The following is a 16,466-nucleotide window of genomic DNA, read 5'->3' as shown; positions in this document are numbered from 1 at the left end:
GTGTTAGAACCAGACTTGGAAGTAACCCTGCTGCCGTTTCATTTCAGGAGCAGTTGCAGAAGCTAGAGGCTGAGCTGAGGGAGGTCACGAAGAACAAGGAGAAGCTGAGGAGGAACCTCCTGGAGCTGACAGAGTACACGCACATGCTGCGAGTGACCAAGACCTTCGTCAAGCGCAACCTGGAGGTACTGGTGACGCTCGGGAGGGAGTGCATTTCTTTCTTTCTTTCTTCTTTTTGGTGGCGCCATGCGGCATGCAGGATCTTAGTTCCCTGACCGGGGATCGAACCCATGCCCCCTGTAGTGGAAGCACGGAGTCTTAACCACTGGGCCGCCAGGGAAGTCCCAGAAGTATATTTCTTTTATAAAATTCTCGTTCCCGTAAAGTTCCGGGTTTTGTTATCAACTCCTGTAGAGGTGTTGCTTTTTAAAAGAGATAGAGGGACTTCCTCATTGGAAGAGATACTCCTTCCTCAACAAGGAGTAGCCCCCGCTCGCCGCAACTAGAGAAAGCCCGCGCACAGCGACGAAGACCCAACGCAGCCAAAAATTAAAAAAAGAAAAAAAAAAAAGATACATTCAAAAAAAATGAGATACATTTTGATCTTAGCTTTATCTTTCAGTTGGAGTATATGACATTAAAAGAAGCTTTAAGCCTCTCCTGTGTTGGTTGGTTTTAACCATAACTACTTCCTATTCATGAAATGCTTTAGTTTGCAGTTGAAAAAAATCTTATGGTGGTGAGAAAAAATTGAACACTGGAAGTCGAACTCTAAAATTTAGTTTGTTTTTTTTCTTCTCAAATTGCTGAGAGTAATGGAAGTAAAAAAAAAATCTGTATGGGAATAAAGAACAGCCTACGCAGTAGTACAGTACTCAGCTGAGTATCAGAGAGGGGAGAAGTATGTCCCTTGTGAACTTCGTTTCACTTCCCGTAGCAGTGACCTCTGATACAGTTACTCTGCCTTGGATTAAGGCAATGACATAAATTATAACTGTACTTTCATGTAAGTGTCTTCAACTAGCTTACAAATAAGGGACAGGGAAGTTATGGTCTTTATCTATCAGAGCTGAGTTACATGTCTGAGTTACCTTGGGGCCTTGGCACCCAGGTCTGAGTTCCCATGCCCCGCACACTTGTTTGGAAACATGACTTGAGAATTAAAGTGTCACTTTCAGTGAGACACACTTGGTTTCATATCTCTTTGTAGTTTGAACCCGCTTACGAAGAATTCCCTCCCTTGGAGAACGAGTCTTTGTTGGACTACAGCTGTATGCAGAGGCTGGGGGCAAAACTGGGGTAAGTGACAGCCGGCGGGGGGAGCTTTACACTGTCCTTCTTGTCAGTGGGAGACGAGCTCTGTTGAGTGGAAGGATGGCCACCATCTGAAAGCCTGGGACGGAATGAAAGAAAGTGAATATTTGTTTAAGAAAACACTGTACTCTTGTATTTGTTGAGTTGAATCACTCAGCTGTATTGACTTTTTAGTTCAATACGATGGGAATTTCTTCTCTCGGTATAATGAGGTGGAAAGAAGGAATTTATGCCAGTTGTGCCATTCTTCGTTACTCCATAGCCTAAAATAATTGGTCATTGAAGCGTCAAGTCCTATTTTGTTTGGTGGAAACATAGGGGCTAAACTGATTTGGTTTATTTATTAATCGTATTTTAAGGAAATCATATTTTAATCGTATTTTCTACTGTTCACTCTCTCTGTTTACTTGAACTAATGGTAACGTGTTTCCTCATGTGATTTGTGATTTCTCTTTATTATGAACTGTTCCTCCATTCCTTATGTGTAGGAATTCAATGATGTTTAGTTTGAGGCTGTATTCTTTCAGAGAGAACTTATTTTTATGTATGTCAGGTACTTGGGAGCGCTCCACCTACTGGGAATCATGTTGTTAATTTCTCAGCTTGAGTTTCTTTGTTTTTCTGTTTGTTTTCTCTCTGCCTGATACATCCTAACACGTGCTTGTAAATTCTCAAGTAATGCTCTTCCCCTTCTCTCCAAAACCAAAGCCGAAATAAACAAGTTTGCTTGTTGGCTCCTTGCAAGGTGGAGTTTTTCCTAGTCCACCCGTTCACTTAAGGTGTAGCCCTTTGTTGGGGGGCAAGAGTCCCAACTTTGGGGGGATTGGGGATTCAGTTCCATCTCTTCACCTGATATCGACCCAGTGCCCATCTCCTGTCTCACTTGCTGGCATTGAAACCCAAGGCCTTAAGATAGCGGGTCAGTATCATACCTCAGGGCACAGCTACGAGGTCCTGTTTTATTTTCGGATTCCAAGAATTTCTCTAAATTATGGGCTCAGCTCTACATTGAAGAGGATGTTTCAAAAACATTTTATCCAGCATTTCAGATATTTTGCAGTTGGAGTGCTTTGAGGATATCGCCAGCGCTTTGGCAGGCGTGAAGGTCTTCGCTGCCCTCTTCGTGCGGTTTGGTAGTCCTCATTGGGCTTACTGGACCACAGCCTTTGGTGTCTCACAGATTTGTGTCTGGCCTCATTAACCAAGGGAAAGCCGAAGCATTCGGGAAAACGCTGTGGCGAGCCTGCAGAGGGCACAGCATCGTGACGCACGCAGAGCTGGAGGGGCCCCTGGAAGACCCTGAAACGGTGAGTGGGCACCCCCTCCCCGTTCAGCAGCGGCGGACTCGTGCTGAAGCTGGAGGCACAGCGCAGAGCGGAGCACGTCAGTGAGCTGTCCGCCACGTGCCTTGCCATCCTTGGATGCGTTTGGGGGGCAGTTCTTAACATGGAGGACTCCGTCCCGCGCCGCCATAGTATGCCTGGGACGTTGCCGTGGCTACGTCGCCACCCTCCCAGCCTCAGATCCTGTTTGGGTGTCACCAGCCGTCCCAACACTGTCTGTTTTGGGGGTTTTTTTGGCATTTATTTATTCATTTATTTATTTGCGGCCGCGCAGCACGCGGGATCCTAGTTCCCCGACCAGGAATGGAACCCGTGCCCCCTGCAGTGGAAGCTCGGAGTCCTAACCACAGGACCGCCGGGCAAGTCCCACAATACTGTCTTTTATAGCAAAGGATCTCGTTTAGAATCAGGCTTTGGACTTAATTGTCATGTCTCTTTGGTCTCCTTCATTCTGGGATAATTTCTCAGTCTTACCTTGACCTTCGTGACCTGGACATTTAAAAATTATTACAGACCAGTGGTTTTTTTTTTGGTAGAATGCCCCTCTGTTTGGGTTTGTCTGATGTTTTCTCATGATTAGATTCAAGTTATGTGTCTTGGGCAGGAAGTGATGCTGCTTCCCATCAGGGGTGCACGGTTCCTTTGTCCCGATACTAGTGATGTTCACCTTGATCATTTGTTCAAGGCAGTGACTCCTAAGCTTCTCCACCGTGAATTTATTCCTCCATTTCCTTTGTATTTAGTACGTGTTTTGGGGGAAGTGCTTTGAAACTCTGTAAGTACTCAATTTCTCATCAGATTTTCAGTGCATTAATTTATTTCCTGTTTTATTCAATGAGTTATACTCTGTTACTGTAATTCTTTATTTTGATATTCACATGCTTTAGATTTGGCCATTGGAGCCCATTTAGCTGGCTTTTATTTTCTTTTTACATGTTCCCGTCATTTTTTGAATGCTTTGCCTTCTTGCATAACAAGATGTCCAGATTCATCTTGTCATTTCCCTCATGCAGCTATCTGGAATCGGCCATTTCTCCAAGGAACCTGGTTCTCTTTAGTGGAGAATGGTGATTAGAAGCCAGGGTGCGGTCTCCGGGTGTGCCCATGGTGACCGAGGTGTCGCTGTCCCCAGCTCTGTCAGTGGACGGCTGTAGGACGCACACACGCACAGGGCTCACACCCACACTCACAGCTTTATTTCTGTACCTGTGTGTATATATGAAAACTGTGAGTTTACAACCGATTCCAGTCCAACACCACAGGGTTCACTCTAAGTTTCTCTGTTTCTGTGTTCGTAACTCCTTTCTTCAGTGGTGGCAAACTTGGCTCCCATTATTGTTAATATACTTATTTGATCAGTCCCCTTGTATGTGACCAGTCTGCCCATTGATTTCCCATCTCTGCTGCCCCGCTCTTCTCTCTGCATGGAGCTCCGAGTTCCCCAGCCCCCAGCCCCGGTTGTCCCCTAGTGTGGACGCAGGGCCTCCTCACTTTGCTTGGACTCTGACTTTGCCCTGGGCCACTGTTGCCCTTCCCCTCCCCTCTCCAGGTCCATCCCCGAATGCACATCTAGGGCTTCAGGAATGAATTATTCAGGAAGGGAAGCAGGGCGGCCAAAGCCATCATTACCTTTTAAAATAGCTGTGATTTTTTTTTTTTAAAGACTTCACCATAAAAATAACTATTATATATTGCTCTAAGTGAGGATGAACTGGTCTACTAAGGGTAGAAAAGGAACTTGGGATTCTCAATTTTGAGAAAAGCGTTCGTGTTTTCTTTCCTAGGTTCGCCTCAGGATTTTTGGCTCTAAGATTAATAGTTTTGACACCTAAAGGAGTTTGGCTGTGAAATAATTTTCATAAGGTTCAGCCTAAGTAAACCACACACGTTGGAAAATCTAATCAGTCAAGCTGTTCGTTAACCATATACCTGTAATATTTTTTGTGGCTCCTGAAACTGCCAGTAGCAATATGTTGATTATCCTTCATCTGTGACCATTATGACCTCCCTATGTAAAGGTGAAGATTAAAAATGTTCTGAAGTAGCATTTACATGTTCTTTGAGTTTTTTCTTTGATTAAAAGAACATATCCATCATTCTCATGCAGAGCATTTACTCTGTAAGAAAAAATTTTTTTCTATACAATGTCTAAGCTCTTTTGTGCTGAGTTTTTACCACATTTGTTAAAGGGCATTAAATGTCTGTGAAGAAATATGGAGACATGGTTAGAGATATATATATATATATATATTTTAAATTCTTTACTTTTCTTCATTTCTAATTTTTTTGTGGAAGTATAATTGGCAGATATGTATCTCTTGGAACTACAACTCCTCCCTCCCCCACGATTACAAAGGAAATGCGTGCTCGTTATTAGAAAATTGGGAACAATATAGAAAACATGAAGAAGAAAATCAGTCACCTGTAACCCTCCTGCTTGGAGAGGGTCGCTGTTTATGTTTCAGTGTGCATTCTGTTAGTCCTCGTTCTGGGGAGGATATGAGATTTGATCTGGTAACTTTTACTCGGGTTCTAGGATTTATTTATAGTGTCATGTTTAACCCTTTTGGGTCGACCCCTTAAAGTCCTTACAGACCCCAGAGCATATTTCTAGCCATTTTCTCCTCTGTCAGTATCATTTCTGGATGCTGACCAGTCTCTCTGTCAAAGCTGGACTCAGGCAGTTTCATGTGGTTTTATGATTTGTATTTTTTATGTTGCATACATCCGTGTTCCATATTATGTCTTAGGTGCTTGTGTTCCCTGACACAGTACTATTTTTAAAATTGTTAAGGAATCTTCAAAATCAAATTCACTATAAATACCATTTCTTTCTTCCCCCTGGGTAGTTTCTTTTTTTTTTTTTAAACGCTTTTTAGACATGAATATCCTAGTTTATTAGGTAAGAATTTCACAAACATTACTTTTTTTTTTTTTTTTTTTTTTAATTTTATTTTTGGCCACGCTGGGTCTTTGTTGCTGCATGCAGGCTTTCTCTAGTTGTGGCGAGCAGGGGCTACTCTTCGTCGCGGTGCATGGGCTTCTCATTGCGGTGGCTTCTCTTGCTGTGGAGCATGGGCTCCAGGCGCATGGGCTTCAGTAGTTGTGGCTCACGGGCTCTAGAGCGCAGGCTTAGTAGCTGTGGCGCACAGGCTTAGTTGCTCCGCGACATGTGGGATCTTCCCGGACCAGGGCTCGAACCCGTGTCCCCTGCATTGGCAGGCGGATTCTTAACCACTGTGCCACCAGGGAGGTCCCCCCCGGGTAGTTTCTTCATAATTTATTTTGAAATAATTTCAGTTTACAGAAAAGTTGCCAGAAGAGAACAAAGTGTTCTTCTATCTCTTCACCCAGATTTCCCAGTTATTACCATTTTGTCACATATACTCCACTCACTCTTTCTGCATATCTATCCCCATTTTCATTAGGCTGCTTCCAGACCTTCTGCGAGGAAGCCGGTGGACATGCGTGTGTTGCCCCCTCACAAGGACGCTATTTTATATAACCACCGTACAACACTCCAAATGAGAAAAATCAACACAGATGCAAGACTTGGTCCAGTACAAACATGCCACTCAGATTCCCCGCAGTTTGCATTGTTTCCTTTCTGGTCCACTGCCCTGCCTGGGACTATGCTTTGCATTCGGGACAGGCATCACATTCTGCAGGATGACCCTCCCTTGGGGCCCACTCCGTGCTTCCTCATGACCAGGCTCGGATCACACGTTGCTGGTGGGAACACCATGGAGTCAATTATCGGGTCCTCTCAGCACCTCCCACCAGGAGGCACGTAGTATCGGCCTGGTCATGCTGGTGTCGTCCAGGTTTCTCCACCTTCATGTCACCATTTTGCCCTATTTAATTGATTAGTAGTTGGTGAGGAGGTATTCCTAGGTTACTGGGGCCTTGTTCCGCAGCAGACCTCTGCCCACCAGCCTCAGCCTCCACGATGACTCTCTTGAACCCATCACCTCTGTTGCGGTGGCCAGGTGGTTACCCTGTTCCCACCCTCCCTTCTGTGCTTACCAGTTACCGTTCTGCAGAAGGCAGTGCTTTCCCTGCCCTCTCAGTCACTCGCTCATTCATCCACGGACTTAGGCATTCCTGTTTATTCAATGACTTGTAATCTGTTACGATCCTTTTTATTATTTATTTTAAAAATTTTATTTATTTATTTTTGGCCGCACTGGGTCTTTGTTGCTGTGCGCGGGCTTTCTCTAGTTGCAGTGAGTGGGGGCTGCTCTTCGTTGAGGTGTGTGGGCTTCTCATTGTGGTGGCTTCTCTTGTTGCGGAGCACAGGCTCTAGGCGCACGGGCTTCAGTAGTTGTGGCAGGTGGGCTCAGTAGTTGTGGCTCACGGGCTTAGTTGCTCCGCGGCATGTGGGGTCTTCCCGGACCAGGGCTCGAACCGCTGTCCCCTGCATTGGCAGGCAAATTCTTAACCACTGCGCCACCAAGGAAGTCCCAGTCCTTTTTACTTTGATGCCCAAATTATCCGTGATTTGGCCACTGGGAGTCCCTTCGTGCGTGTTTCTCTGGCCTTTGGCACGTCTGCAGCATTCACTGAGCAATCCCTTACTTTCTGGCGCCACGGGATGGTCCCTGCCTCTGTCTGGAGTCAGCCATTCCTTCAAGGACCGCTGGTTCCTTTTAGTAGAGGATGGAATTTAGAAACAAGGATCTGGGTGTTTGAGTTCTCATCATGTACTGAGTGTCGTTGCTTCTGGGCCCTTTCAGCAGTCAAAACATGGACACACACACACACGCACACACATGCACACACACACACTCACAGACACACACGGAGCTGTATCCACTTCTACAGCTACCTGTGCACATTTATCGTAAAACCGTTTGTTCAGACTCTAACCTACGACTCTGGACGTCTCTTTTTCGGTGTTTTTCACTCTCTTCTGACAGTGAGAAATCTGGCTTCCCTTATCCTCAGTACAGTTCATGAATTGTGTAATTTACTTATTTATTCAATGTAACCCGTCTCCCAACCTCTCAGCCATCTCCTCCGCCCGCCACCTCCCTGGCCTCCCCCTTTCCCGGCCGCCCTGCGTCCTTGCCTTCAGGACCCAAGTGCCTCTGCTCTGCCTGAAGCTCCCCAACCTGTTCCCCATCGCCTCTGCCCCAGAGCTCAATTCTTGGATTGCTTCTCTCCTCTGTGCCCTTAGGGATCCCGAGTAACTTCATGGCTTTAAATACCATCCCCCGAATGTATACATCTGGCTTGGACCTCTCCCCTGAATACCAGACTTCTATTTAACTGGCCCCTCCATACCTTTGAAGTTTCTGGAAGACATTTCCATGTGACACCTAAAACTGAACTCCCAATCTTACCCCCCAAGACCTGCCCGTCCAGGCTTGTCTGTCTCAGTACGTGCCAGCTCAGCTCTTATCCGCCCAGCATCCAGAATGCTCCCTGTAAAACGAGTCAGAGCGTCTCACCACCACACCCCAAGTCCTCCTGTGGCTTCCTGTCTCATGGTGTCCCATCTTGTCACCCCTCTGGCCATCTCTCTTCAGCCAGGCTGGCCTTCTCGCTTCCCCTCGTCTTGCCTCTGCACGAGCTTTTCCTCGGGCTCAGGAGGCTCTTCCCCAGGATCCACGTGGCTCGCTCCCTCACCCCCTTCACTCCTCTAGGCCCAGGTGTCCCCTTCTCAGGGAGGCCTTCCCTCCTTGCCCGATTTAAAAGCTCAACCCCCAGCCTCTTTCTCCCTGTCACCCCTCCCAGCTTTATTGTCTTTATCGCCCTTATCTCCATTTGGCACATTATGTACTCTCCTAGTGTCTCTTGCTGCTAACTTGATATAAGCTTCCCTCCCCTCCCTTCCCTCCCAGGTCAGGGATTTTTGTCTGTTTTGTTCACTGCTGTATTCCTAGCACTGGGAACCAGTGCCTGGCAAATTGGCCAAAAACCTATTCAGTTCTGTTTGTAGAATATTTGTAAATACAGTCAATTGTCATTACTTGTAGTAGTTAACATTGTACGGTCTCCGTGAGAACTGAACCCTTGCTCCTAGGGGAAGCACAGGGTTAGTTCCTGTGAGTCTCTCTCTGGTCATAACGTTTTTGTCAGCCGATCAATACATAACCTTGTTTTATTTAAAGACACCTTATTTAATATATACTGTTGATTCATTAGCATTGAACTCACTGGCAACCGCACCATCACGCCTGTCTGAACAAAGCTTATGGGACACGCGTAAGTGCACGTCACGGCCTTCTTGTGCTCGGGAACACTAGACAGCTCTGAGGACCATTTTGAACAGTGAAATCACCCACAAAAAGCACAAAACTGTGAAAAACTTGGCACTAAATAGACCACAAAAAGGACACTTGTTTACAGTATGAGCTGAAATAAGGAGGCAGAGGGTCACCTTGTTTGACCTCAGCAGGAATACGCACATTGGGTGACTCAAAATTTTTGTCACTCTGCATGTCCGCAAATGAGTGAATAAAATGCTTGAGTATTGATTTGGGGGTTACGAATGATTTCTGGGGTAAATTTGCAATTATGGAGTCCGCAGATAATGAGGATGGACAGTGTTTAGTGTTTGTTGAATGAATGAATGAATGAATGAATGAACTAGCTCTTTGACAGAGTGTGAGCTGCCAGAGTTTTCAAAGTTCTAGACAGAGAAGTAACAGCTATCTTTATTCTTTGTAGGGAGAAGTCATAAAATGGTATGTGTTTTTGATATCCTTCTGGGGAGAGCAGATTGGCCACAAGGTTAAGAAGATATGTGATTGGTAAGAAAAAGAAACATTTTATTTCATTTATTTCTTTATCCTCAGTAACCTAGTTTTCTTGAAATATGTCTCTGAAGAGAAAAACAGGGGTAGCAAAGGCTGCTGAGTTTCGTTACATGATTTCTTTGCTCTAATACCATGTTTTAAAACGTTTAATTTGTCATCTCTCTTGCCAGTGTAGTACTTAAAATAATTTAAAAGTAGACACCATGTTAATAACATTCCCAGATTTGATTTTTTTTCCCTTGGGAATGAAGGCTCAAGTTCAACTGGCGGAGGAATCCAGTTTTAATATTTGGTGCCTTTCTGTGGCCTTTAGCTACGCGTAGGCTTATCTGTCCTCCTGGAGCGTACAGCTCATCCTTTCTCAGCCCTCTGCAGTTACCTTCTTTGCGCCCTGGGGAAGGGGGCCTGGCAGGTGGTGGAGAGGGTGGGCTCGGAGGGGCCTGCCTGCCAAACGAGATGGTGCAAGTAAAAGGCTCCCGTACCGCATAAGCCTTCGGTAAATGTGGAGCAGTATCACAGCAAGAATGGGTCTGTGACTTAGTCTTGTCACCAGTGGGAAAACAAGCAAAACCACACGAAAACTCAAAAGAATGGCCTTTTGTTTTCTTATACTCGGGGAAGTTTTAGCTGGCCTGACTTCTTGCTGGGGTAAGTAAGGGTGGGGTTTGGTTATTTCCTTCGGATTCAGCGTTCACCAGAGTTTGATACTCAGTCACTGGTGTTATGGAAAGTAACTTTAGGTGATACGTGGACTAGCCTATTCTTACTTTAATAGGTTTATATTTATTTTTTATGTAGATTAGAAAAACTATAGCCAGCACACAAACCTGTGACTTCACAGATACTGCTTAGGTTAAGGCTGGAGTAAGAATTTAATTTTAGTAGCCAGAGCTTAAAGAGGAACATAAAGCATGGCATTAAAACATGAAGGCAGCATGGGAGTCGCAGCAGCTGGGGGCGTGTGGCTGCAGCTGGGGGGCGTGGCTCTGCCTCCCCTGCGTCCTGGTGTCACACGTGGCCCCAGAGGACGTTTACTGAAGCCCATGTCAGAGGCAATGGCTAGGCATCCAGAGTTTTCTCCTCCCCCGATTTTCTCTTTTTTGTAAAAGGTAATTATCGTTGTATGTTCTTTGTCTTTGATTTATATTTTACACTTGTTTAATGATTTCCAGCCCAAGGGTGGTGGTGAATTTCAGAAAGCTGGAACTGGGAATGAGCTTTTGGGAATCATCGAGGGTAGGAATGGAATGTGGAGCCAAGACAGAGTTCACTAAATCTGTGGAATTCCGTAGAAAATTTGTTGAGTGTCCGTGTGCAAGGCCTTACCATGGCTGGGTGCCTGTGTCTGCACCTTTTTCTCCCAGAGGGCTGCTTTTATTCTGGTTTGGAAGGAAATACGCCCAGGAGGTAGACTGAATGTAGCTCTAGTTTCTGACATAGCTTCTTGCAGTTCTGACAGCCGCGGCACTGTGTTGAATCCTGTCTTCTAGTTACCACTGCCACGTTTACCCCTACCCGAATACCGCCGAGGAGCGGAGAGAGATCCAGGAGGGCCTGAACACCCGGATTCAAGATCTGTATACTGTGAGTGAACCAGAAACTTGCCTCCTTATCCGAGGGTTTGTAAAACATTTACAAGTACATTTACTTTCTTCTATAATATGGAAAATTTGGGTTGTGGACAAATCAAGGTGTTTTAGGGAGTTTGGAATGGCACCTCCCTCCTCTTCGTGGGAGTTTTATTTTAGCAGCCTGTTAGAAACCTAGATGGTTTCTAAATGATGGGGCTTTAAAGAAGAGTCTGGTCATCTTTGATCTGTCGGAGTGTAATTCTTGATCAGAGAGGACAAGCGAGCCCCATTTACAGTGCTGGCTGTAATTTTACCTGCACTATTTTAATTCCCATTTCCGCTTGGGTCAGCGAGGGCTCTTGGTAACAAGCAGCAGACTCTGACCCACTTGAGTGAAAGGGGATTTCTTGGCAGGATGGGGTGGGATGGGAGTTGGTGGCTCACGGGTTTGACAGGGAGCTGGGCCGAGGCTGGGAGTGGGTAAGACCCAGGCCCCCAGCTCTCTGGACCCAGCCAGGCCATCGTGCCACCACAGGGACCACGACTTCTAACCATTTCCTGTGCGTGGGGTCCTTTCTGGAAAGGCAGCTCCAGGGCCTGGAGGAGAAGGACTGAACTTCCTTAACTGTCCCCAGAGAGGCAGGTGCCTGGAATCCGCCCCCCCATCACTGAGGAGAAAGTCCCTCAGAGGAGGTCAGGTGCCCAGTGGACACTGCTGAAAATCCACGTTTGTCCTCACCCAGGTGCTTCACAAAACCGAGGATTATTTAAGGCAAGTGCTCTGTAAAGCCGCCGAGTCAGTCTACAGCCGCGTCATCCAGGTGAAGAAGATGAAAGCCATTTACCATATGCTGAACATGTGCAGCTTCGACGTGACCAACAAGTGCCTCATTGCCGAGGTCTGGTGTCCCGAGGCCGATCTGCATGAGCTGCGCCTTGCTCTGGAGGAGGGCTCGGTGAGGCGGCCCTCCCCTCCCAGCCGGCCCTTCCCCGCGGGAAATAAGATAGAGGAGGAGAGGACACCGTGTTGACTCTTTTGAACTGAAATTATGGAGAGTTGGTCCCTCGAGACTCTGTGTGCACGTGCATTTTTTTTTTTAATTGATGTATGGTTGATTTACAGTGTTTCAGGTGTGCAGCAAAGTGATCTGCACAGGCATTTTTAATTTGCTCTTTTGAGTAAGGAATTCAGTCACATGGTTTAAAAGTCAAAAAAAAAATTAAAAAATATAAAAGACCCAGTGAAGTGGCTTCCTCCTATCCAGGGCCTCATATGTCCAGTTCCTCTGCTCAGAGGCAGCCCTTGTTTTACTTCTCTTATGTCTTTGAGTTTCTTAATCATAGATAAGTAGATAGGAATATATAAAGGGAGAGAATTCCCTTCCTTCACAAAAGATTGTGTGCTATTCACACTGTTCTTTTCTCAAAAGAAAACTTCCCTGTTTTTTTATAGCTATTTAATAACCTGCTGAATGGATGTACCATGGCTTATTGAACTAGTTCCCTGGTCATTTAGGTGGTTTCTAACTTTATGAATACCAGTGCAGTGACTAACACTTGACCTTTGACGGTTCAGACGTGCACAAATCTATCTCTGGGTAAATTCCCAGCATGGAATTCCTGGATCAGTTTTGGCAAATATTGTCAATTGTTGTATTTCTCTTATTTTGAGTGAGGTTGAATATCTTTTTGTATGTTTAAGAAGAGCCTTTGAATTTTCACTTTTTTGGTGAAGGCTGTGTTCATATGCTTTGCCCATTTTCTACTGGGTTGTTGGTCTTTTTCTTATTAATTTCCTTGGCTCATTGTCTGTGATACGAGAACAAATATTCTCCCCAATTTGTCACTTGTCTTTTGGTGTTTCTTTCTGTTTGTTTGCTTTGGTTGTGCAGAAGTTTTTTGTTAAATATAGTTGAACCCATCCATCTCTGCTCTTACAGCCTCTGAACTTTGAATAATAGCTTCTTTCCACTCCTGGGCTATGGGGTCAGTCTCCCACGTTCCTGTGAGGGTTTTTTCTGTATCAGAACTTAGTTCTTGGAGAGATAAATTAGGAGGTTGGGACTGACATATACACACTACTATATATAAAATAGACAACCAACAAGGACCTACTGTATAGCACAGGGAACTCTACTTAATACTATGTAATAGGGCTTCCCTGGTGGCGCAGTGGTTGAGAATCTGCCTGCCAATGCAGGGGACACGGGTTCGAGCCCTGGTCTGGGAAGATCTCACATGCCGCGGAGCAACTAGGCCCGTGAGCCACAATTACTGAGCCTGCGTGTCTGGAGCCCGTGCTCCGCAACAGGAGAGGCCGCGACAGTGAGAGGCCCGCGCACCGCGATGAAGAGTGGCCCCCACTTGCCGCAACTGGAGAAAGCCCTCACGCAGAAACGAAGACCCAACACAGCCATAAATAAATAAATAAATAAATAAATAAATAAATAAATAAATAAAAATTAAAAAAAAAAAATACTATGTAATAACCTATATGGGAAAAGAATCTGAAAAAAAGTAGATGTATGTGTATAACTGAATCACTTTGCTCTACACCTGAAACTAAACATTGTAAATCAACTTTACTCCAATATAAAATAAAAAAACAAAAAAAAAATCTTAGTTCTTTACTGGAAATAGCAGGTTTACGAACTTCAAGTGGCAGTTAAGGAAACAAGTTTTCATAGGAGATTTTGGTTAATCACCTTGTCTCATTACATAATTCTGTTACGGCACAAACGTAAAACACGCAGTGCTGAGAAAGAAGGAAATACATAAATTAGTTATTTTGGAGTATGGAACATCTATTTTATTTATATATTTTAAAGCTCTAGATGATTCTTATTTATTGAGGTAACATCGGTTTTGAGGGACACGACTAATACTCTTGTTGTGTGTGTGAGTACATATAAGTAGTCCCAGGATCACCAACATACAACTGGAATTTAGTGGTCTAGCTCTTAAAAATGTTCAAGAGGAATTTAGAGACAGCTACAGTATTACCTAACAAAACTGAAAAATAGGCAAGAATAAACCAAAACATCAGTACGGCAAAACTTTGTTTTTTTTCTTGTCATGCCTGTCCCTGCCTGCTTCCCACCACTCAGCCTTGCTAGGTTCTTCCTTCTCCAGCACCACGGCCCCCAGGAGCCTTCCTCAGTTCCTCCTGTCACTTCTGCTATACTTGAACCTCCAGGAGGGTGGTCAGTACTTCCCCACGTGCTCAGGGCCTTTGCATGGCAGCCAGCTAAGATTTGTTGAAAGAGCTCTTGGGTGGTAATTTTTTCTTTCTCTGTCTCTTTTTTTTTCATGTGAAAGAGAGAGAGCGGTGCTACGATCCCCTCATTCATGAACACAATCCCAACAAAAGAAACACCCCCGACTCTCATCCGCACCAACAAATTCACCGAGGGGTTTCAGAACATCGTGGATGCCTACGGGGTTGGGAGCTACCGAGAAGTGAACCCAGGTTGGAAGCCTGAATTTGCCAGTCTTCGTGTTTTATACATTTTATACATCACTGCTGCTTTTTTTTCCCTATAAGAATATAATAGATATTTGGAAAAATAGGCTCACTATTACTGTCTTGTTATCTTATTTAGTATAAAGTGTTAATTTTAGCCTGTCAGTTCTCTCCTGAGAATTTGGGAGAAAGTCAAGATCATTATACAGTATGTGGTCATGTTTGAATTAACTAGAATTTTCTGCCTTTGCTGCGAATCAGAAATCGCTTGCTTTTCCCGCAGCTCTCTTTACCATCATCACTTTCCCCTTTTTATTTGCCGTGATGTTTGGAGACCTTGGACATGGCTTTGTGATGTTCTTATTTGCCCTCCTGTTGGTGTTAAATGAAGATCATCCCAGACTAAGTCAGTCGCAAGAGGTAAAAACATAAACACTCGGGCTCATTATATCTGTTTGGGCAGCATTAGTAGTGACTCTCTTCTGTTTAACTGGAAAAAGAGACATTTAAAGATGTTCAGTTTTGGGCGATAACCATAACCCACCTGAGACATGGCTGCAGGGGGTGGGTGGGTCTTCACCCCTGTGTGACGGGGGCGTCTGTGCCGTGAGCTTGCTTTTGAGCAGCCCTGAGAGGAGCGGTTGAGAAAGCGCCCAGACTAAGTGGGTCACATCGGCTCGTTTTCCCGGTGGTCCTGTTTCGCTCCCCGCGCTTCGTTCCCCACAGATCATGCGGATGGTTTTCAACGGTCGCTACATCCTCCTGCTGATGGGGCTCTTCTCGGTGTACACGGGCCTCGTCTACAACGACTGCTTTTCCAAGTCCGTCAGCCTCTTTGGCTCCGGGTGGAACGTGTCTGCCATGTACAGCTCCAGTCACAGCCCAGCGGAGCAGAGGAAGATGGTGCTCTGGAAGTGAGTGTCCTGCTGCCAGACCGTGCCTCAGGCAGAGGGCAGTTTCTCCGAGTCTCCCTCCCGCCTCGCAGGCGGCGCTCACCCTGCTTTTTGTTACAGTGACAGCGTCATCAGGCACAACAGGGTGTTGCAGTTGGATCCCAGTGTTCCCGGGGTGTTCCGAGGCCCTTATCCTCTTGGCATCGATCCCGTGAGTGTCCCCACCCCACCCCCCCCATTATCTCGGGTTCCTCGGTGCTGCCACCTAATTTTTTTATTAAAATTTTTGGCCGTGCTGCACGGCTTGTGGGGATCTTAGTTCCCTGACCGGGGATCGAACCTGCGCCCTCAGCAGTGGAAGCGCGGAGTCCTAACCACTGGACCTCCAGGGAGTTCCCAGTGCCACCTCGCTTAGACTGTCGCAGCGGTTTCTCAGACTGTTCAGCACGGTTCAGGTGGTCGCACGCGAGGGGGTGGTACTCTGGGGGTTTCTGCCTGGACACCAGAGGCTCACTGTGTGTTCCGAGTCAGGCTGGTGTACAGAAGAAGCTGACGGTCCGTTTGGGAAGCCAGGGGCAGTGCCTGAATACAAGACCACAGGGAGCTGGGGCTACAATCTGTCCTACTTCCTGACCTGTGTTACTCTAGTGAAAAGTGGCACTTCCGGAGCCATGTAATGTGCGCTGTTTCTTTGATTTCTTCTTTGTACATGTGAATTGTTTTTTTACCCTTTGATGTAGAAAGAAATAGTATGGAATTTTAGAGTGGAAAGGGAGCTTAGGCTTATCATGGTGCTTATTGCAGAGGTGGTTTGAAAGGGAAAAAGTGTGGGGAGAAGGAAAGTGAAACTGTGGCTCCAGGACCGGGGTTGCCCCTGTCCTGCCCCCAACACGGCTCCGCAGGCCGCTGCTTACGAGGCCCAGGCAGCATGTCCCTAGACCCGGGGGTCTTCACGAGGAATCTCAGCCTTAAAAGAAAAGCTTAGGAACTCCCTCGAAATTGGTTTGGAGTGATGTGATACAGTAGGGAAAAAAACTCAGTGACCAAAGTCTAGCATTCCCTAATCTGAGCTCTCCAAGGTAGCTCTCTCCTAGATGTTCATTCTCATCTCTAAACAT

General features: G+C 45.8%; 1 protein-coding gene across 1 annotated transcript in view; it reads left to right on the top strand.

Moving 5' to 3' along the window:
- Positions 1–16,466, top strand: part of ATP6V0A2 (ATPase H+ transporting V0 subunit a2) — a 38,168-nt gene that overhangs the window by 9,602 nt on the left and 12,100 nt on the right. Inside the window, exons 4-13 of the mRNA XM_059893582.1 lie at positions 48–185; positions 1,211–1,299; positions 2,495–2,621; positions 9,333–9,415; positions 10,912–11,005; positions 11,736–11,948; positions 14,311–14,461; positions 14,739–14,875; positions 15,182–15,369; positions 15,469–15,559. Of these exons, the coding sequence (XP_059749565.1) occupies positions 48–185; positions 1,211–1,299; positions 2,495–2,621; positions 9,333–9,415; positions 10,912–11,005; positions 11,736–11,948; positions 14,311–14,461; positions 14,739–14,875; positions 15,182–15,369; positions 15,469–15,559 (1,311 nt within the window). The remainder of the gene's footprint in view (positions 1–47; positions 186–1,210; positions 1,300–2,494; positions 2,622–9,332; positions 9,416–10,911; positions 11,006–11,735; positions 11,949–14,310; positions 14,462–14,738; positions 14,876–15,181; positions 15,370–15,468; positions 15,560–16,466) is intronic.

The sequence above is a fragment of the Balaenoptera ricei genome, chromosome 14 (assembly GCF_028023285.1).
Source record: "Balaenoptera ricei isolate mBalRic1 chromosome 14, mBalRic1.hap2, whole genome shotgun sequence".
Lineage (NCBI taxonomy): Eukaryota > Metazoa > Chordata > Mammalia > Artiodactyla > Balaenopteridae > Balaenoptera > Balaenoptera ricei.
This window is presented reverse-complemented; position numbering and strand designations above follow the sequence as displayed.